Consider the following 21,796-nt stretch of genomic DNA (forward strand, 5'->3'; position numbering starts at 1 on the left):
TTTGCTATCTTAATAGGTAGTTTAATTTTGAAATCTAATTGCTGGATTTCTTGCAAACCAATTTTCCTTGTATTTTCTTCAAGGGTCTTTTAAAAGGCCCACTTAAATGATTTCCAGAAAACATGTAGCAGGCTCACAAAACCTTTTGAGACCCAAATTCCTTCCCAGTCAGAAAATCTTAAACCATATTACTTTGTGTGTAGAGGTGGTTCAACTATATATAATGATAGAATAAATGTCTATTAAACTAAAAAAAATTTTTTTTGGTAATGGGTTGGGAACAATGTTTATAACAAATCTCTATAGTTTACTGGTCAGAAGCTGCATCTCTAAGTAACTGACATTTCTCTTTCATGAATATAATCTTATCTAATTATTTTAGAGCTCACTAAGGTTCAAGCCTCTCACTTTGTCTCTGCTAGTTCCAAATATTTTTTACCTTTAAATGGAAAAAAAAAGTTAACTTTTAAATTCTGAAAATTCAATGGTTATTATATTATTTACCATGGGAAGGGGGTGAGCAGCAGGGTGAGAAAAGGTTAATTAAAAAACAAACAAACTAGCTAAAATTACAACATATACAGAAACTTATTTCCAAAATGAAGGGGAAAAAAGAGGGAAGGGGAAAGCGGCACAAACAAAGTCCTGAAGCCAAATCTGAAGAGGACATAGAAAGAAAAACGAAAATGTAAGAAAGTATCGTCAATGGGACTCTTTTACTGTTTCAATGATTTAGTTATAAATATAGATTATTAGTCTTCTCTCTATACATGTAACAAATGCCAAACAACTCACTATTATGAAATTTTAAAAATTGACTCTTTCACATTTATTAAAAATGTTAAAAATCACATACTTTTCTTCCCTTCCTTCAGTTCAAATTCTGAACTGAAATGTTACATGTAACAATAGCTGGTTCTAACTTCTATACAAAGTTAAACCATACTGAACTCCTTTGCCAATATAAGGAGCTATGTAATTTCTATCACACTTGCCTCCAATTTAGGCATAAGAAACATTTCTCAAAGCAACTCAGAGGGAACAAGTCAGGGGAAAGAAAGTTATGAAGAAGAGAGAAAAGAAGACTAGCAGATAAAACAAATACTCTGAAAAACTCAAATCTGCCATTCAAGTACTGAAAATACCCCAAAAGGGACAATGAATGGGATCTATTATAATGAAGTCAGCAAAATAAAATGCAAATCTCAAGCATGATAAATGGCCCTGATGGGCTTTCTGCTGAAAGGCATATGACTAGTGATTCAGTCCACAATTCCTTTTGGACCCTAAAGAAGGGGTTCAATAGAAAGTTGTCATTCTGTTTTGCAATTTTTTCTTGGTTGTCTTCAGGAAGTAGTAGCTTGTTTCTTCCCTCCATGTTATGCAGACCATTTCTTTAAACCCCAAAAGAATAATAATTTTCATATAGTAAAAGACTTCTTTTAGAAAATGGAAAAAAGAATATGAGGCCACGACAATGATGTTAACGGTTACTCTTCAATGCTTCTTTAGTTGCCATGATCAGTGGTGTCAAGCTTGTTAATGGTTTGGCCAGTTTCAGGAAGGGATACTGTAACAATTCTCTGGCTGAACTCCTTTTCTCCACATCCATCTCCAAACATCGATTTAAGAAATCCCAAAATATTGGGGAAAGTTTCTCTGGGTTTTGAAGTTCTGGGGTTCCATTAGTCGCTATCAGGTACAAGGCCCTCAAAGGATTTTCACTGAGGTATGGAGGCTCTCCTTCTACCATCTCAATAGCCATAATACCCAGAGACCAGATGTCTACTTTAGGGCCATAAGCTTTCCGTGTAACCACCTCTGGTGCCATACAGTATGGCGTTCCAACCATAGTACTTCGCTTGCTCTACTCAGTAGTGATCTGGGCACAGAAACCAAAGTCAGTAAGTTTAACAGATCCTTCCACGCCCAAAAGCACATTGTCACTTTTGATGTCTCTATGGATCACTTGATTAGCATGTAAAAACTCCAATGCCTGTGAACACTCTCTGCATACAGCAGCAATCTGTGCTTCATCCATGCATGTCTCTGTTACAACATCAGTAAGTGATCCCCCAGCAAGGTATTCCATTACCACAAACAATTCGTCTCCCACCAGGTAACTGTCTAAGAAGTTAACTATGTTGGGATTGTTTAATTCTTTCATCACCAGAATCTCATTAATGATCAATTCCTTCTTTGGTTGTTTCTGTAAATTAATCTGCTTAATAGCAACCTCTTGTCCCAATGCCACATCAGTAGCAGTGAAAACTGTGCCAGAAGCCCCTTGCCCAATTTTTTCATATCTTGTATACTTTTTCTTAGGGTCACCTATGCTTACAATAGTTCTTAATTTCTCCATAATCTCTTCATCTGTCATTTTGGCCTTCTTTGTTCGTCTGAAGTCTTGGCACCACTGTCAACATTAGAATCACCAACTGGGGCAGGAATAGGATCAGTTACAGACCGTGTATAAATTGATTTTGTATGATCTGGTCATGTGGCAATAAGAGGAGGAGGAGTCTCTTCATCATCATCGTCTTCTTCTGTTACTACTGCTGTTTCCGAACCCTTGGTATTCAGTGCTGGTGTTCCAGACGGGAAGCCATCTTTCTCAGGAGGAGTAAAGCTCAGATATTTCTGCGTCACTGTGTTGGAGTCATAGAACTTTAAGACATCCAGCACAGCCCGAGGATTCTTTTTTTGCTCTAGTTTTGTGATATTGGAGGTCTGTAATAATCGAGCCCACTGTTCTGGCATGCCAGTGAATTCTCCAGTAACAGCATCAAAGGCGACATGGATGGTGTGCTCAAAATCATATGGAGGAGAAATTTCTGGCCTTTCCTTCTCTTTCTTCTTACTTCCTTTCTCTGTGCTTGAGAATATAGAGATGATTTTATTCCTGGAGTTTTTTTTCCTCTGGAGCAGAGGTCAAAGGTTTCAAACTGTGATTGGCTGACACAGGGTCTTTGCCTCCAGTGCTAAAAATGGTACTGCTCATTTGCACGGGGGGAAGGCGCTGGAGGCTTGTCTTCCAGTTCTCCGTTATCAGACATGATTCAGAATTATGATATGGCCCCTGGAGAGGAAAGGTCTCTGCCCCAGCGAGGAGCCTCCGGCCGAGCTCCCTGCGGGCTCAGGAGCCGCCCCCAAACTCTCGCTCTCTTTACCCTCACACTGTCCTTAATCCATTAGAACCACCTATTCTTTAAGATTCACACTTTCCTTTATTTGCCATTAGATGAAAGTTTGTTGGGGAATGGAAAACTTATTCTTAAAGTATCTTCTTTCAAATTACTTGCAAGCCTCCTTAAGGAGGCGTTAATGGGAGGTTGATGTAGAAACTGAGGAACAGAGAATCCAATTATATCACATCATTTTTTGGAAAGTTGCTGGATTAATGCCCTGGGGAAGGTTTGTAATATAGTGGGCAATATCATAGGTGTCCCAAATCAGTGCCAAGCTCCCTAGAGTCATCACATCAACCTTGAGAGTTGAACTGGCTTGCTCAAGTACATGGAGCCAAAGGTCAAGCTGAAACCAGAATCAAGGCTTCCTTTGGAGTCAAGACTTCTCCCAGTATTTTCTGTTGCTGTAAAATAATATAACAGATGTGGTTATCTCACACCCTGAGTCACTGCCAAGGAGAAAATGAAGCATGCACAGTAGAAACATGTCTTAGAGAAGCAGGGTGGCTACACTTACACCTTCTGCAGAGAGGACTCAGCTGTTGGGTGGCTGCTATTTCTGGGCACTGTGATATCATTTGTACACAATATTCTGCTTAAAGGGCCTGAGACTGCAAAGTGATTTAGACACTGTGAGATTCTTGCTTAAGCTCTTTGATGAGTTTAAAGAGGGCTTGAACTCACATTTTTACCCCAAGGCAGATTGCTCACAGGTCTTCATTTTACATGAAGCAGACTCTGGGGAGTTGAGTGACAGTCTGGCCTTGGAGATTTTCATTGAAGGGTTTGAAGCAGATGTTTGAAGTACAGCCATGCGATGGACCTGGAATCAGGTTACCTGGGACAGAACTTGACTGTGCATGACTGTGTAGCCCTGGGACGCTGCTTAAGCCTTTCTGGGACCCGACCTTTTCATTTCCATCGACAAAAGGAACAGAGTAAGGACTGCTTAGCTGGCTTTTCCTAGATTTGAGGCGAGGAACACGGAGATGAGCACAGTTACTTACAAAGTAGCAATCAATTGAAAGTGAAAATTGAACCAATCAAATAAAAAATATAAAGTACAATATACACAACAAAATAACTGCTTTATTAATACACAGTGCAAAGTATTGGTGATCCTCTACTTCCACAGATTCTGAGTTTCAAATTAGGGGGAATACGTTTTCACTTTTACATAGTGAATTTCTAAGAAGACTTATTTAACAAGCACTTAAAGAGTGCTTTTAAGTGCCAGGCATGGGTAAGCTGTTTTACAATAATGAACTCATTTGATCCTTATCACCAGACTACGAGGTAGATGCTATTATTGCTCCCATTTTACAAATGGGGAAACTGAGAAGAGAAGCAACTTGCCCAAGATCCAAATATTAAGTAGCAGATTTGAGATTCAAACCTAGGCTGTCTATCTCCAAGAATCCTTGCTTTTAACCCCACTGCACTCTGCTGAGGATGGCTGTGAGGTTAGTTAGATAGAAGATAAAGATGTGGTGTTCCCTGTTCCAGTTGGAACATCTCATTCAATGTGATTGCCATGTTGTTCTTATTTTTAAATATATGGGGTTTCTTAGAGTCAAAAATTAGAAATGGAATTGGGAGTGGATGATTTCCACGGAGGCCTTTGGAACTAGATCCAAGTCTAGGGGAGGGAAGTCTGGTGTTCTGCTTCTTCTGGGAACTTGTAAAAGGCTAGCCTGATTTTATCAGGCAGATGTGCTTCTGAGACACTTGAATATTTCCTCATACCACAGTGTTTATCAGGTCATCCAATGCTTGTTTAAAAATACAAGCAAAATCATCCAGAAATGTTTATGTTCCACCAAATGAATTCAGTGTGTGCAACGGTGGTTCTACCACATGCCCTATATGATTTTTCCTTTTATAGCCATATCTGGACAACTTTAAACAGATGAAGTCTGAGGTATATACTTCGGGTGTTTACAAAATTCTTCCTGAGTTGGGTCAGCAAGACCATAGTCCTTGCACAATTGAAAAAATATGGCAACATATCCTTCTTTATTTTTATAATTGGTCTGGGGAAGGACATAGTTGTGTGTGTGTGTGTTTTAAATCAACTGTATTCCGGTATAATGAATATACAATATGATGCACTCATTTTAACTATATGAAGACATAATTTTAATTATGAGGTATCTTTCTCTCTCTAGGTACATATCTAAAATGGAGACTTGGAAGACATTTTGGGGGATCATCTTCCTTGCAGCTGGTTTTGGCTTCATCAAGTCACAGAGAATTGGTAACGCATTGGGTTCTTTAAGCCAAAAATTATGACCTTGCCAGGAATAGAGTGGTAGTGACAATATTAAAAGAAAATATTACAGGAGTTTCATACTTAACAAAAGGGAAATGATTCTTTTAAGGAGAATTTAGAATCTGAAAGCTTTTAGTTGATGATGGGCCCTTGATATTTTTCAAAGCTTAACCTCAAATGACGAAAAATAAATATTAAAAGATGCTATCCTGGGCTTCCCTGGTGGCGCAGTGGTTGGGAGTCTGCCTGCCGATGCAGGGGACACAGGTTCGAGCCCTGGCCTGGGAGGATCCCACATGCCGCGGAGCGACAAAGCCCGTGAGCCACAGTTACTGAGCCTGCGCGTCTGGAGCCTGTGCTCCGCAACAAGAGAGGCCGCGATAGTGAGAGGCCCGCGCACCGCGATGAGGAGTGGCCCCCACTTGCCGCAGCTGGGGGGGGCCCTCGCACGGAGATGAAGACCCAACACAGCCATAAATAATAAATAAATAAATTAATTTAAAAAAAAAAAGATGCTATCCTTCTGAATGTGTTACCAAGCTCTCAAATGCTTTTGTAAATGTGGACCTATTCTATTGACTCTGCATTTTGCTTTGTCTTCTTTGGCTGTGCTCTTCCACAGGGCAATTGTCATCACAAGGTGAATAGTTTCCCCGAGTGCTAAGGACACTTCTGCAACTTTTTTTTGCAGTCATTTTAACTTTGGGGACTTTTCAAGATGAAATCATCAAGAGAAGATTGTATGAGTAACCTGAAGCTCCCACTGAGACAATATTGAGTTTTAAATGTTCAGAAATATTTACACAGGCTGTTATTTATCGGGAAAAAACATGAAGTCTCTAAATTTCCCTTTGGCTCTGACTCCTCTCAGTGTGAACAGAAGCTGTGACAGTGAATCTTCTCCTGCTTCAAACACCTTCTAAAATGACAAAAATCTAGTCGTTCAGAAAGTAACAATGTATGAAAATGTAATATATCTCTCAAGTTGCATGTGATGAAACCATATCTTTGCCTGAAAGACACTCTATAGCTGTGAGGTTTCTCCTGATTGGAAAGATCAGGGAAACACTTCCTGGTCTGTGTTTGATCTCTTCTGAAAGAGCTTTTAAGGGGACAAAGCAGGTGGCCATCCCTGGAGCATTCACTGGACCCTCTCCTCTCAAGAGGATTGCATTTGGAGGGCCAAAGGGAAGGGAAGCTTAAAGGGCCTCAAGCTCATTGATTATCATCCTTTTCAATAATCCTGACTTCACTTGGCTTTATGATTGAGATTAGGCAAACTTCCCAGAGGTGGGACTCAGGAATCTAGAAGTGACTGTCCCTTCAGGATTTACTGTCCCTGAAGTACACAAACCTTCTCCAGCCCTTTTCTGCCTAAACTGTCATGTGGTCTTTGCCTTTCTGTAACATGGGCTTTCAATTTAATCTTCTTTATGGCAGTCCAGGGTATGGGCTAGATGTCAAGGGACCTGGTTTCTAATGCTGGCTCTTCGAACAGATTTACACATGTTACTTTGCCTTTCTAGGTCTTATTTTCCTTATCTGTGAGATAGGTGAATTGAATTCATTCTATACTTGCACTCTTCAATACAGTGGGCACTAGACACGTGTGACTATTTAAATTAAAATACAATAAAATTCAGCAAAACTTAAAATTTCATTTCTCTCAGTCACACTAGCTACAGTTCAAGTGCTAAACAGCCACACATACCTAGTGGCTGCAGTATTGCACTGCATAGTTTTATAGGGTTATTCTACCTCTAGAATTTTCTGATTCCCTGATTTGGTTTCATTCATGTTCAACGTTCCCATCCTTGTAAGTGAAGTCTTCTCCCTTCTTCCCCCCCTCTCACCCTCTCTCTTTCCCAAACATTTCCTTCCACCAACATTTTTTGGGTGACTACTCTATGCTAGACACTTGAGTGGTGGACCAACAAACAAAATGTATGGTATCTGTTTTCATGGAGCCCACTCTAGCTGGGGAGGTTGTCATTAATTGAAGAAGCACACTAATGAATGTTATGTTACAAACCAGGATAAAAGGACATGATTCTATGGGAATTTACCAGAAGAAGAAAAAAAGAGAAAAAAGAAATTTGATGGAGGGAACAGCATTTTTTAAAAAATTGAAGTATAGTTGATTTACAGTGTTACAAAGGAGAACAGTATGGAGGTTCCTTAAAAAACTAAAAATAGAGCTACCATATGATCCAGCAATCCTACTCCTGGGCATATATCTGGAGAAAAACATGACTTGAAAGCATATGTGCACCCCAATGTTCATTGCAGCACTGTTTACAACAGCCAAGACATGGAAGCAACCAAAATGTCCATTGACAGATAAATGGATAAAGAAGATGTGGTACATATATACAATGGAATACTATGCAGCTATAAAAAAGAATGAAATAATGCCATTTGCAGCAACATGGGTGGACCTGGAGATTAGCATACTAAGTGAAATAAGTCAGGCAGAGAAAGACAAATATCATATGATATTGCTTATATGCAGAAGCTAAAAAACAAGATACAAATGAACTTATTTACAAAACAGAAACAGATTCACAGACTTAGAGAAGGAACTAATGGTTACCGGGGGGAAGGGTGGCAGGGGGGAGGGATAGATTGGGAGTTTGGGATTGACATGTACACGCAGCTATATTTAAGATAGATAACCAGCAAGGACCTACTGTATAGCAGCAGGGAACTCTGCTCAGTATTCTGTAATAACCTAAATGGGAAAAATTTTTGATAAAGAATAGATACATGTATATGTATAACTGAATCACTTTGCTGTACACCTGAAACTAACACAACACCGTTAATCAACTATACTCCAGTGTAAAATAAAAATTAAAAAAAAAAAGAAATGATGGAGGGAAAAGCATTGGTTTTAAGTGAGGATAGGTGAGGACATTGTGGGCTTAGTTTCTGCGGTACAGCAAAGGGAGGAGGAGGTGAAGGCAGATAGATAATCGAATAGGGGTATAAGAATATCGAGATAGAGAGACACATATTATATATGTCGATTCTATCAATAGAATATATATCTATATTCTTTAGTATAGCTGATAGAGAGATGTCTGATATATAGATGCGGGAGAGAGAGAGGCTGAGATATATGCGTATATATGGATGAAGGATAGAGAAGATTCAGAAGATAGAAGATAGAGATATCTATCTAATATAATATATTATTATATATATATATATATAGATATATTATATAGAAATATATAATATATACTATATTATATCATCTACTAATATACTATATATATATAATATAATATATATATTATTTAATAATTTATTATATTTTTTATATATATATTTAATATATATATATATATTCTATTATATATTCTAATTTATATAATATATAATATTTATATAATTATCTATATACTCTATAATAATCTATATATAATATATTATTATCTATATATATAAATATATATTAATATATATATTAATATAATAATATATAATATATATATATATTATATATAATATAATATATATATCTAATATATATACTAATAATATATATAAATAAATATATAATATATATATATACTATTAAATCTATATTATATATATATATAAGAATTATATATATCTATATATATCTATATATAAGGAATATATATATATAAGAATATATATATAAGAATATATATATAAGAATATATATATTCTTATATATTCTTATATATATATTCTTATATATATATTCTTATATATATATTCTTATATATATATTCTTATATATATTATTATATTATATATATAATATATATATATATATATATTCTTATATCTTATATATATATATATATATATATATATATTCTTTTTCAGATTATTTTCCATTATAGGTCATTACAAGATATTGAATATAGTTCCCTGTGGTATACAGTAGGCCCTTGTTGGTTATCTATTCTATGTATAGTAGTGTATATCTGTCAATCCCAAGCTCCTAATTTATCCCTCTCCTGCCTTTCCCCTTTGGCAACCACACGTCTGTTCTCTATGTCTGTGAGTCTGTTTCTGTTTTGTACATAAGTTCATTTCTGTCATATTTTAGATTCCACATATAAGTGATATATGAGATTTGTCTTTCTCCGTCTGACTTACTTCACTTAGTATGATAATCTCTAGGTCCATCCATGTTGCTGCAAATGGCATTATTTCATTCTTTTTTATGGCCAAATACTATTCCATTGTGTATATATACCACATCTTCTTTATCCATTCATCTGTCGATGGACACTTAGGTTGATTCCATGTCCTGTCTATTGTAAATAGTGTTGCAGTGAACACTGGGGTGCATGTATCTTTTTGAACTATAGTTTTCTCCAGATATATGCCCAGGAGTGGGATTGCTGGATTATATGGTAGCTCTATTTTTAGTTTCTTAAGGAACCTCCATACTGTTTTCCATAGTGGCTACACCAATTTACATTTCCACCAACAGTGTTGGAGGGGGAACAGCACGTTAAAGGCCAGTGGCAGGTAGAAGTGTGGAGAGTTTAGAAGCTGGGCTAAGGAGCCTGGAACACAGGCAGAGAAGTGCAGAGGGTAGAGAGACAAAGCTACAGAGATAGTGCAGGGCTAGCCCAAGCCAGGGTTTAATACTCCTGGCACAAAACCAAATGTAAATGCGGTTACCCAGTTGGGATAATTATGCACTGAGTCATAGAAAAACAAAGTTGGAGTTGAAGAGACCAGGTCATGTGGTCAACCCCTTTATTCTAGGGAAACGCGATCCGAGAACCAGAGAGATGAGCTGTGTGCTCAGGTCCTGCAGACACCTGGTGTCTGATCCCCTCCATGCTGGAGACCAGGGTGGGCCCAGCTGGAGTGCTACTTGGTCTGACCACAGTGGGGAATGTGGTTCCCAGAATTAGAGCTGGGTTTGGGAGAAGTAATCACACGATGTAGCTTTGAGTTCAAGGTGCCAAAGGACAAATGTGAGTCACACCTATGGTAATGCCATGTGTCAGACTTAAAGAGGCTTGTGGTGGCCAGGGAAGGTCAGAGGTCAAAGGTGGAAAGTTGATGCCTTAGGTCAGCTTCTCTAGAAGCAGAGCCGGGGACAGGGATTTGGTGAACATGTTATTTTGAGGCAGGGCTCTTTAGGACAAACCTGTAAAGGAGTGACAGAAGTGAGGTAGGCTAGGGGGAGAAGCAGCCAAGCAAGCATGCAGCCTCCCATAAAATCAAGCCTGCGCCTGAGCCATGGGAGCCACTGGGGCATAAATAACACCATGAATGGTTTCAGTTAATGCAAGGGGGCCAGGCATTTGTATCTCCATGTGATCAAACACTGCCCACCCAGGGTGGTGGTGGCAGTATAACTTCCCAGGTGTCTCTAGATGAGGCTGCTCCCTTCAGCCAGGAGCAGGTCTCTGGACAGAGTCTCAGCCGGAAGCAGGTGACTGTAGCGCTTGAAGCAGCTGGGGCATGGGTGTGCTACTGGCAAAGGGGATCTAGGTGGGGTTCCAACAGCATCCTCTATTGGTAGAAAGCTGGTTTCTTTTATGAGGTTTAAGGGATAAATGGAGGACCACGGCCAGGGGTCTAATTGAAGGGTCAGATATCTGTTAGAATGGAACACAGGGCGGCAGGTGAACCAGGGTAGGTGGTGGCCATGAGGAAGCAAAGGAAGATGATGGTGTGTCTGGGCCGCGTGCATATTAGCTGTCATCAAAGAGCTGTGGGGTGCAAAGGCACTAAATCGGGAGAGATGTGTTAACAGCCAGTAGCTAACAATTTTGTGGACTCTCTTCCCTAGTGTGCAGGGAGGACTCTGTGGGAGATGTCGTGTTTCTGGTGGACACCAGCAACAACCCCCAGAACACCCGCAGCGTGCGGAGCTTCTTGTACACTGTGGTCAACGGCTTCAATGTCAGCAGAGAGGCGGTCTGCGTGGGGCTGGCCCGGTACAGTGACCAGCCCCAATCCGAGTTCCTCCTTTCCACCTACCATCGTGAAGGCGAAGTGCTGAGACACATCCAGAGGTTTCCATTTACGCCGGGGTCCACAAGATGGGGCTGGCCCTGCAGTTCCTCCTAGATCACCACTTCCAGGAAACAGCGGGGAGCCGGGCAAGCCAGGGCATGCCTCAAGTCGCCGTGGTGATCGATCGGCAGCAGCCCAGCAGAGGACCACGTGCAAGAGCCCACAGATGCCTTTAGGAGGGCGGGCATCCTCCTCTACACCATGGGCGTCGGAGATGCGGTTTCAGCAGAGCTCAAGGAGATTTCGAGCAGTCCTCTGGAGAAGTTCGTCGCCTTTGTTCCCAACTTCTCTGGTTTGGGCAGTTTCGCCCTGAAGCTACGCCAGGAGCTCTGTGATACGTTGGCAAAGGCAGCTCCACCTGTTGGCCACGTCTCTCCAGGTACAAAGGCTTTTTCTCTTTTTATTTCTGATCTAGAAGTCACGGAACTCAAAGATTTATCTCTTATCCTTCCCATATATCCCTTCCATATGTGTGCATGCTTAATTAATTAATTAATTTTTAATTGAAGTATAGTTGATTTGCAACGTTGTGTCAGTTTCTGGTGTACACCAAAGTGATTCAGATATATATACACATACGTGTGTGTATACATATATATATTATATATATATATTTTTTTCTTTTCCATTATAGGTTATTACAAGACATTGAATATAGTTTCCTGTGCTATACAGTAGGACCTTGTTGTTTGTTTTATATAGAGTAGTGTGTATCTGCTAATCCCAATCTCCTAATTTATCCCTCCCCCTCCCCCTTCCCCTTTGGTCACCATAAGTTTGTTCTCTATGTCTGTGAGTCTGTTTCTGTTTTGTACATAAGTTCGTTTGTATCGTTTGTTTAGATTTCACATATAAGTGATATCATATAATATTTCTCTTTCTCTTTCTGGCTTACTTCACTTAGTATGATAATCTCTAGGCCCATCCATGTTGCTGCAAATGACATTATTTCATTCTTTTTTATGGCCGAGTAATATTCCACTGTATATATGTACCACATCTTCTTTATCGATTCATCTGTTGATAGACATTTAGATTGCTTCCATGTCTTGACTATTGTAAATAGTGCTGCTATGAACATTGGGGTGCATGTATCTTTTTGAATTCAAGTTTTCTCTAGATATTGTGCATGTTTAACTTTAATATTAGAATTTCACTAAACCAACTACACTTTATGCTCCTCTCCAATTGTTGACCAAAGATTTCTCAACTATTTTTATATCCTGTGGGCCTTATGAGGGTTCTATATACAGACATAGTGTATGTTTGTTTTTGAAGGAAAAAATAGTTGTTCCTAGAATGATATTATTATTCCTAGATTAACTTACCCGTATTGCCTGGATGGGGACAGAGGAGGGGAGAGGGCCAGTAGATTCCCCCAGGAAGCTTGCTTATTTTGCTGCCAGTGTGTTGGTATAATGTGCTGGTTAAGAGGGTGAATTGAGGGAAAAGGAAGATCTGGGTTCAAATCCCAAATCTCTACTTTCTGGGCCATCTTGAACAGTTACTTTATTTCTCTGAATTTAAATTTTCTTCCTGAGATGACAGTACCTGCCTCAGAGAGTTGTTGAAAGCATTAAAGAAATTTATGCAAATAAAGTGCTTATCACAGCACTTAGCCCATCGGAGGTGCCCAGAAGCATTAGGGTCATTACCTGTGATGATATACCTGTCATCAACTTTGTCCATCTGTTGGTGGTGATGGGGCATAAACTGAGGGAAATTCTTTATACATTAATTACTAAACTATAAGAAAGCATAGATGTTTGAGCAGAGAAAGAGAGGATTGCTTGTGCGTCCCATCAAAACCCACAAAAGGATAGAGCCTTCATTACTTGCTCATTATTTTGGTATTTCTACATAAGGGAGGTCAACTGGAAGAAGTGCTAAAACTTTTGACCCATTTGATACCACAGAATGTGGTGGGAGTATTGTATTTGTTTTGCCAAATTATATACCTTACTTTTGTTTCCTGCTTCAAGGTTTACAGAGAGGTTTTATATACATAGTAATAATAACTACCATTTGCTTGGTGTTACATCGTTTTCAAAGCTTGTTTACCTTGCTGACTGATAGATACGTAAGGCAATTTTTTGTTAGACACATAGGGATATGTATGATACATAAGGCAATTAGTATTTGTTTTTACATAGATATATAACACAATTAGTATCATTATTTGCTTTTTGTGTGTGAGGAAATTGAGGCTAAAGGTAACAAAACTGGATGGCAGAGCTAGAACTTGATCCCAGGTCTTTTAGGGCAGATCCATTCCGATAGAGCAAATGTCTTAGATTGTGTGCTTTAGAAACAGAGCCTGAGACAAGGATTTGGATACATATTATTTATTATGGAAGAGCTCCCAAAGGAGGTTAGTAAGGATGTGGAGGATGCAGGACAGAGAAGGAGAGGAAAGGAAGGAAGGATGTGATCTCAGGCAAAACTGTCACAGAGGGTAATTCTAGCTTAATCTCACAGGAGAACTCAGGAGTGTAAGTTATGCCACAGGGTTGTCTTGACCCAAGGCAAGGGGTTCGACCTTCATATATTGTGGGATAAACAACTCCAATAGCTGAAGAGAAGTCCTCCACAGAGCAGTGTACAGAAATGGTAAAAAGAAATCCAAGATACATACACCACTTTGTTCATAGCAGCACTGTTTACAGTAGCCAAGACATGGAAGCAACCTAAATGTCCATTGATAGAAAAATGGATAAAGAAGATGTGGTACACCTATACAATACTACTCAGCCATAAAAAAGAATGAAATAATGCCATTTGCAACAACATGGATGGACCTAGAGATTATCATGCTAAGTGACATAAGCCAGACAAAGACACATACCAAATGATATCATTTATATGTGGAATCTAAAATATGACACAAATGAACTTATTTGTGCAACAGAAACAGAATCACAGATATAGAGAACAGACTTGTGGTTGCCAAGAGGGAAGGGATGGATTGGGAGTTTGGGATTAGCAGATGTAAATTGTTATATATAGAATGGATAAACAACAAGGTCCTACTGTATAGCACAGGGAACTATATTCAATATCCTGTGATAAGCCATAATGGAAAAGATTATGGGGACTTTCCTGGTGGTCCAGTGGGTGGGACTCCATGCTCCTAATGCAGGGGTTCGGGTTCAATCCTTGGTTGGGGAGCTGGATCCCACATCCATGCTGCAACTAAAAGTCTGCATGTCACAACTAGAGATCTCGCATGCCACAACTGGGACCCGGAGAAGCCAAAATAATAAATAAATAAATAAATAGATAGATTTTTTTTAAAAAGGGAAAATATACTTAAAAAAAGAAAAGAATATGAAAAAGAACATATATATGTATAAATGAATGACTTTGCTGTACAGCAGTAATTAACACAGCATTGTAAGTCAACTATATTTCAATAAAATAAATTAAAAAAAAAAAGAAATCCAAAAGGACCTGGGTAGAGCACTGACATTGTCTAATATAGGAGTTTATCCTCTTTTATCCTCAAAACAACCCTGTGAGAGTATGAGGGCTGGTATAAAAATGTCAGTGCTTCAGAGAAGAAAATCAAGTCTCAAAGAGGTGAGTTATAAGTAGGTCACAGGGCTCCTAGGTGGTGGAGTGGCAATGAGATGTGTTGTGGAATACAGGCTGTATTCAGCTTTCTGACCAGTTGGGGCTGGCACACTCCTAGAGACAAGGTTTATTCCCACTGGAAAGAGGACAGCCCCTTTCTCAGCATGCTGAGAAGCATTTACACAAGTGCTTTTCTCCTTAATGAGATTCACGGGATTGTCCAAGTGAATTTCAAGATGGAGGCAGGACAGAAACCTCAGAACATGATGAGTGGAGGGAAGGAGGGGCGCAAGGGATGTTGTCACTTCTTTGATCACACTGTCATTTAGGGTGTCTGAGGACCACTCCCTATAGGCTGCCTGGCATTGCTCTCCCTTTTTGTGCACCGTTCAGCTCCATTGGTTCTAAGCATTTTGAGTGAAGACCCGCAGACCCCACCCCTTTTGTCCTCTCTTGCAGCTTGCAGAGAAGCAGTCCTGGCTGACATTGTCTTCCTAGTAGACAGCTCAACCAGCATAGGACCCCAGAACTTCCAGAAAGTGAAGAACTTCCTTCACCCTGTCATCTTGGGGCTGGACATCAGCAGTGACCAGATCCGAGTGGGACTCGCACAGTATAATGACAACATCTACCCAGCCTTTCGGCTGAACCACCACCCTCTGAAGAGTGTGGTCCTGGAGCATACCCGGAACGTGCCCTACCATACAGGAGGCACAAACACAGGGAGTGCCCTGGAGTTCGTCAGGACCAACTACTTGACTGAGGCAGCTGGCAGCCAGGCTAAGGATGGGGTTCCCCAGGTAGTTATCCTGGTGACAGATGGGGAGTCAAATGATGAAGTCCAGGAGGCAGCTGACAGGTTGAAAGAAGATGGGGTTGTGGTGTACGTGGTAGGGGTCAACGTCCAGAATGTCCAGGAGTTGAAAACAATAGCCAGTGAGCCATTGGAGAAGTTTCTCTTCAACGCTGAAAACTTCAACATCCTGCAGGATTTCTCAGGAAGCATTCTCCAGACTCTGTGCTTGGCCATGGAGGGCAAGATCAAAGGTAAGAGGTCCTGTCAAAACCCAACATTCCAACAAGGACGCCTAATTCCAATGGGAGTGAAGAAACACTGAGTGTAGTGGGAGGTCATCACCGGAGAACCTGGGGAGACTTCCTGGATGAGCTGGGGCTTGAAGGATGAATGGAGTTGTCATAGGTGGAAAAGAACATCCGACCATGCTCTTCAGAGGAAACAGCCTGGGTTTTGGAGTCCAAAAGACCTATTTTCTTAAATCCTGCCTTTGCCACTTCCTAGTTGTGTGAGCATGGGCCAGCAGCTTCACTTGTACACTTCAGTTTCCTCATCTGTGCAACAAAGATAATAATACTTGCTTAGTAGGATGGTTTATGAGGATTAAAATAGATACAAATGTATAAATGTCTTTAGCACAAAGTAACTGCTCAGTATATGTTAACTTCCCTTGCTTCCTCCATTGGTTGAAGAAGAATAATTTTTTTTGAAGATTAAGTTATTAAAGTTTAATTATCATACGTGTATACATGACTGAAATTATCTCATATCCCGAGAGTTGCATGTAATATATAGCCCTATCCAATAAGTATATTTTAAAACATTTAAATGTAAATTAGATGCAATAAGCATTTTTGGCCATGGCCAATAAGTAAGAATCGAGAACAACAATTGTACTGATACAAATTAAAACAACAATGAAACACCATTTTTGCTTTTCCAGAAAAGCAAAAACTAAAATGCTTTATAGTATCCTACACCCTGTTGATGGAATTTGAAGGTGAGACCACCTAGAAAGGGTGATTCCAGGGTTTATCTAGTGGTGAGATTTGGACCTATTGCTTATAGTTTATTATGGTTTCTTGTATTAAAACAAAACTATAAAATGTTATATATGTAGTGAAAAATACACTGTAATGTTTTAAAAAATAGCCTTACTTCAATGCAAGTTACAGATATGAGTAACATAATTGATAATTAAACTTGTTTCTTTTGTGAATTCAAAACATCCTTTATCCTATAGTTAAATTCAATAATTTTATAGACAATGTATTTAATAAAGAAGAAGAATAATTGAAAGATACTTTAGTCTAGAAAAGCAGACAACACAGGCAGCAAGGTATGGGAGGGAGAGAGCCTTGTGATAGAGTTTTACACAGAGGAGATGAAAGTACAATATGTGCAGCGTTACATATATAGTACCTCTCCCTCTTATATTCCCCACAGAAAACCATCCTTGTATTCAATTTTCAAGAGATCTTGATTTGATGTACTCCCCCCCACAACCCTTCTCTAATTCCAGATTCTGCCCAGCATTATGCAGATGTGGTCTTTCTCACTGACACCTCACAGAACACATCATGGACCAGTTTCCAGTGGATGCAGACTTTCATCTCCAGAGTGGTTGGCATGCTGGATGTTGGCAGAGACAAGTACCAGATTGGGCTGGCTTGATACGGTGGTCAATGTCACACTGAATTTTTGTTCAACACTTACAAACCCAGGATGAGATGATGACTCACATCCATGAACACTTTGTACTTCGGGGAGGCTCCAGGAGGACAGGCAAAGCTCTACGATACCTTTATCAGACTTTCTTCCAGGAGGCAGCGGGAAGCCGGTTTCTCCAGGGCATTCCCCAGTATGCAGTGGTCATTACCTCAGACAAATCTGAGGATGAGGTCCATGAGGCTGCAGAGACATTGAGGGAGAAAGGCATGAAAGTCATGTCTGTGGGTGTTCAAGACTCTGACAAGAGAGAACTACAGGGATGGGCACCCCATCCCTTGTATATGAGATGCAAGGACAAGACAGGGTCAGACAGGTGATGCAGGATGTGAGTGGGGTGATCCAAGGAACTGGGCAGCTTGAGATGAAGAACGAAGCCAAGATGGAGCCTATAGAAGGTAAGGTTTGGTCCCTAGGTGTTTGAGCCACTGTGTGGGGAGAGGTTCTCAGCATAACAAGAAATTCTGGGGAAAGAACAGAGAAGGGGGCATTCTAGGTTCCTCAGTTCTAGGACAGTAGCACCACTGGATGGGGAAGAGGAGGAGGCATGGTTTTGCCTCAGGCACATACCTTGTATTAGTTAACTATGGTCACAAGGATGCTGCATAACAAGCCATCCAAAAAGTCCGTGGCTGAAAAGAATCATTTATTTTCACAGATCTGCTGGGGGTCAGCTGATATTCACTGGGCTCAACTTCATTGGGCTTTGCTGATCTTGCCTGGGCTTATTCACAGATTTGGGATTTGGCTGAGGGTTGGCTCATCTACTTTTGCTTCTGCTCCTTAGATGTCACCTTCCTACTGGGATCATTAGGCTAGTCTGGGCATATCCTTTCCATGGTAATTACAGAGGTGTAAGAGAGAAAATCCAGTTGCAAAAGCATTTTTCAAACCTCTGCTTTATCATCTGCCAACATTCCATTGGCAAAAGCAAGTCATATGGCTATGTCGTCATTAGTGCAGTAAGAAAGTATGTTCCTCTCATGGAAGTGAGGTGTAGGGAGTGAATATTTCTGAATAATAATCCAAGTTACTATATGCCTTTTCCAGAAGAAGGAGCATTCAGTCTTCTCCTCAGAGATCAAATAAAGTCCTTCCTTAGGGTTCGCATTTAAGATGCTCAAGGGAGAGGCTAATGGCATTTTGGGTGATAGAATTCATAATGTAGGATTGTCCTGTACATTGTTGAGGGCTTAACATCCCTGGTCCCTTCCAGTAGCATCCCTGAATCTTATCACAATTCAAAACACCACCATATATTTCCTAATGTCCCATGGGGTTGTGTTCCACTGTTCGTTGAGAACAACTGAGCCTTATTTCCTGCTAAGTCCCTTCATACATTCTAACCATGAGCCAAGCTGAACTATTCACCATTTGCTGTGTATCTGTCATACTTTTCCACCTCTGTCTCTGCTCTTGGACAAACTATACCATCAGCCTAAAATGCCCACAGTCAAAACTTTATCCTTCAGCTCTTAAGTTACCTTCTTGCTGGAGCATCCCCACAAGTAGAAGTAATCAATCCCTCCTTTCTCTGAACTATCATAGCTCTGCCCAGACCTCTCAACATCTAGAGCTTGAGAGTCCTTGGGATTTTAGAGGCAACATGTGAGACAAGAAGAGGAAAATCCAGGCAGAGATAATAAGGAAAAAAGAAGCACCTATGAACCCTACATTAAGTAGAAATAGAGCAAAAGGAGGGTGTAGTGGAGAACCTGACCCAGGAAGAACTTTTTTGGCCCCTCAATAATGGGTATGATTTTAATATATAGGGAGAAAGGAGGAGGACACTCTTGGTAAGGGGAAGAGCATGAGTGAGGGTGTGGAAGTGGGAATGGGCTGGACGAAGGGGAAGAAAGTGAAAAAAGGGAGCCAATTGGGAATGGGGTGGGGGTTAAGAGTGAGGGATGAGATTGGATCAGGGAAGATGGACCCTGATTACCGGGTCCCAAAGGCACTGGGAAGTGACTATAGGCTTTTAAGCAGGAAAAATGACACCACCAAAGTGGCCTTTAAGAAATCCTTCAGTGGGCAGGATGGATTCCATAAGACTCATCCACAGCTTGCTTAAGGCTGAGCTGTCATCTGTCCACACAGGGAGGATGACTGGGTAAATCCTGATGGTGGCTCTGATGATGAGGAAACAGGATGAATCTTGGAGACACCTTGACAGGAGAAAGATAGCACTTGGCACCAGCAGGTGAAGGAAGGGAGAAGTCAAAGGTGCTTGAAGTTTCTAGAGAAGGCATTTCAGACTTAGAAAAATCAGGGGTAACATCCTCTTTTTAAATCTAGGATTGATTTTTGATTCTTTATAAAAAAAGGACCAAATGGAAAATTTCAGGACATCAGGAGACCAAAGATAAGTCAAAGGGTTATTCTGTCGCCCCTATAGTCTCTTCTCTAAACTTTGTTTCACAGTATCCAGTTGTCTACACATTGGATTCAGTCCTCTGCATATGTGGTTTTGGCTCTCTGCTAAGGAGATTTGTATTTTCATATGTCAAAGTAGATTTGGACCTTTTTGTTATGCAGACACTGTGGATTTCCCTACTTCAGGCCCTGCCTTAAATTGGGTAGGAGGGGTCTGGAGTGATCTCAGAAGGGAGTTTATGCAGTCAGAACTCCATTAACCTCTGTGTGAGGCAGGTAAAAGGAATGGTTCTTTCATAGCAAAATGAAGCAGCTATTTGGTGCAATTTTTGGACAAAGATTTTTCGTAGGAACTTGTAATATTTCCTGTTGCCTCTGTTAAAAATGACATGAAATTTATCAGAGAAAGGTGCACAATAGTCACCATTTGTTATTTCCATCTTTTACCAAAAGAGGAACAATTATTAAATCAAAAAGGTTTCAGGCCTAGAAAAGAGAATTTGACCCAGGGTTTCCTGAAACCAGAAAAATGAAGAAAAAACTAGTCAAGGAAGATTCAGATGCTCCTAATGGACTTAGATGAATTGAAAAATGATCTTAAGGCCCTTTCTTGTGTATATTCATATATTTACATATTTGACAAGTGATGTGAGCACACTTTCGCTTGAAAAATTTTGAACCCTATGATGTTCTTTGACCATCATGCCAAATGATGGTCATAAAGGCTTCCACTAAATTTTAATGAGCATGAATATAAGTTAGTACAATATATATTATTACAATTTGTAATACTAAATATATTATTATAGTATATAAAAATATAGCATAATACAACTTTTGTATACAAAAGGACTGTTGTCTTTATTCCTCTGTTCTCATGCTAAAGCCCTTCTTTCTGTTTTTGTTTTTTTTATAACGTGTCCAACTGCTATCCCGGCTGACTTGGTGTTCCTCATTGAGGAATTTAGCAGGGCTCAGCAATCGAATTTCCAACATGTTGTCAATTTCTTAAAGACCACCATCAGCTCTCTAAGTATTCATCCAGATGTTGTGCGAATTGGCTTGGTCTTTTACAGTGAGGAACCACGACTTGAGTTTTCTCTGGATACATTTCAGAATCCAGCCAAGATCTTGGAGCTTCTGGACAAATTAACCTACAGAAGAAGAGGAGGAAGGACCAAGACTTCCTGCTGCTTCCTGGTGCTGCTTTGGATTTCCTAAGGAATGAGGTTTTCATTCAGGAGAAGGACAGTCTGTTCCAGCAAGGTGTGCAGCAGGTAGGCATGGTCATCATGGAAGGCTTCTCCCAGGACAATGTGTCCAGACCGGCTTCCCTCCTCTGCAGAATGGGGGTGACTGTCTACGCAGTGGGTACCCAGCTTGCCTTGGAGAGCATGAACCTGGAAAAGATAGCATCATATCCTCCTTGGAAGCATGTCATACCCCTGGAATCTTTTTTGCAACTCAGTGTTGTGGGAAGCAAGATTAAGAACCAGCTCTGTCCTGAGATTTCGGGCAAAAGGGCTTCTGTGTCTGGGATGAGCTCTGCCCTACAAGAAGGTAGGAGAACCTTTTCCAAAAATTTGATTTTTTTGTTTTAATCTTTGCTTTTGCTCCACTCACCCAACTCCTCTACCCCCCCATCCAAGAAAAGATTATGGAGTCAATTCGTTACAAAACAGAAACAAAACTTATAAAATCTTTATTTTATCTTGATGCCAAACAGTACAGAACATGAAGTGAAAAGTGGACATTTCTGCCTCTTCCTGTCTTACCCCTCATTCCTTTTAACAAGAATTGGATGAAAATACATGTATATTTACAGTAGAAGCCGTAGGG

General features: G+C 40.1%; 1 protein-coding gene and 1 pseudogene across 1 annotated transcript in view; one reads left to right on the top strand and one right to left on the bottom strand.

Annotated features, from left to right (window-relative positions):
- Window positions 1-1,483: 1,483 nt before the first annotated feature.
- LOC118894459 lies at window positions 1,484-3,056 on the bottom strand (annotated as a pseudogene).
- A 2,313-nt stretch (window positions 3,057-5,369) lies between these two features.
- LOC118894494 (collagen alpha-4(VI) chain-like) overlaps window positions 5,370-21,796 on the top strand; it is a 66,619-nt gene continuing 50,192 nt past the window's right edge. The window contains 10 exon segments of the mRNA XM_036850800.1: window positions 5,370-5,445; window positions 11,261-11,503; window positions 11,506-11,606; window positions 11,608-11,866; window positions 15,520-16,107; window positions 17,379-17,579; window positions 17,582-17,854; window positions 17,857-17,982; window positions 20,844-21,142; window positions 21,145-21,517. Of these exon segments, the coding sequence (XP_036706695.1) occupies window positions 5,370-5,445; window positions 11,261-11,503; window positions 11,506-11,606; window positions 11,608-11,866; window positions 15,520-16,107; window positions 17,379-17,579; window positions 17,582-17,854; window positions 17,857-17,982; window positions 20,844-21,142; window positions 21,145-21,517 (2,539 nt within the window).

The sequence above is a fragment of the Balaenoptera musculus genome, chromosome 4, assembly GCF_009873245.2.
Source record: "Balaenoptera musculus isolate JJ_BM4_2016_0621 chromosome 4, mBalMus1.pri.v3, whole genome shotgun sequence".
Classification (NCBI taxonomy): domain Eukaryota; kingdom Metazoa; phylum Chordata; class Mammalia; order Artiodactyla; family Balaenopteridae; genus Balaenoptera; species Balaenoptera musculus.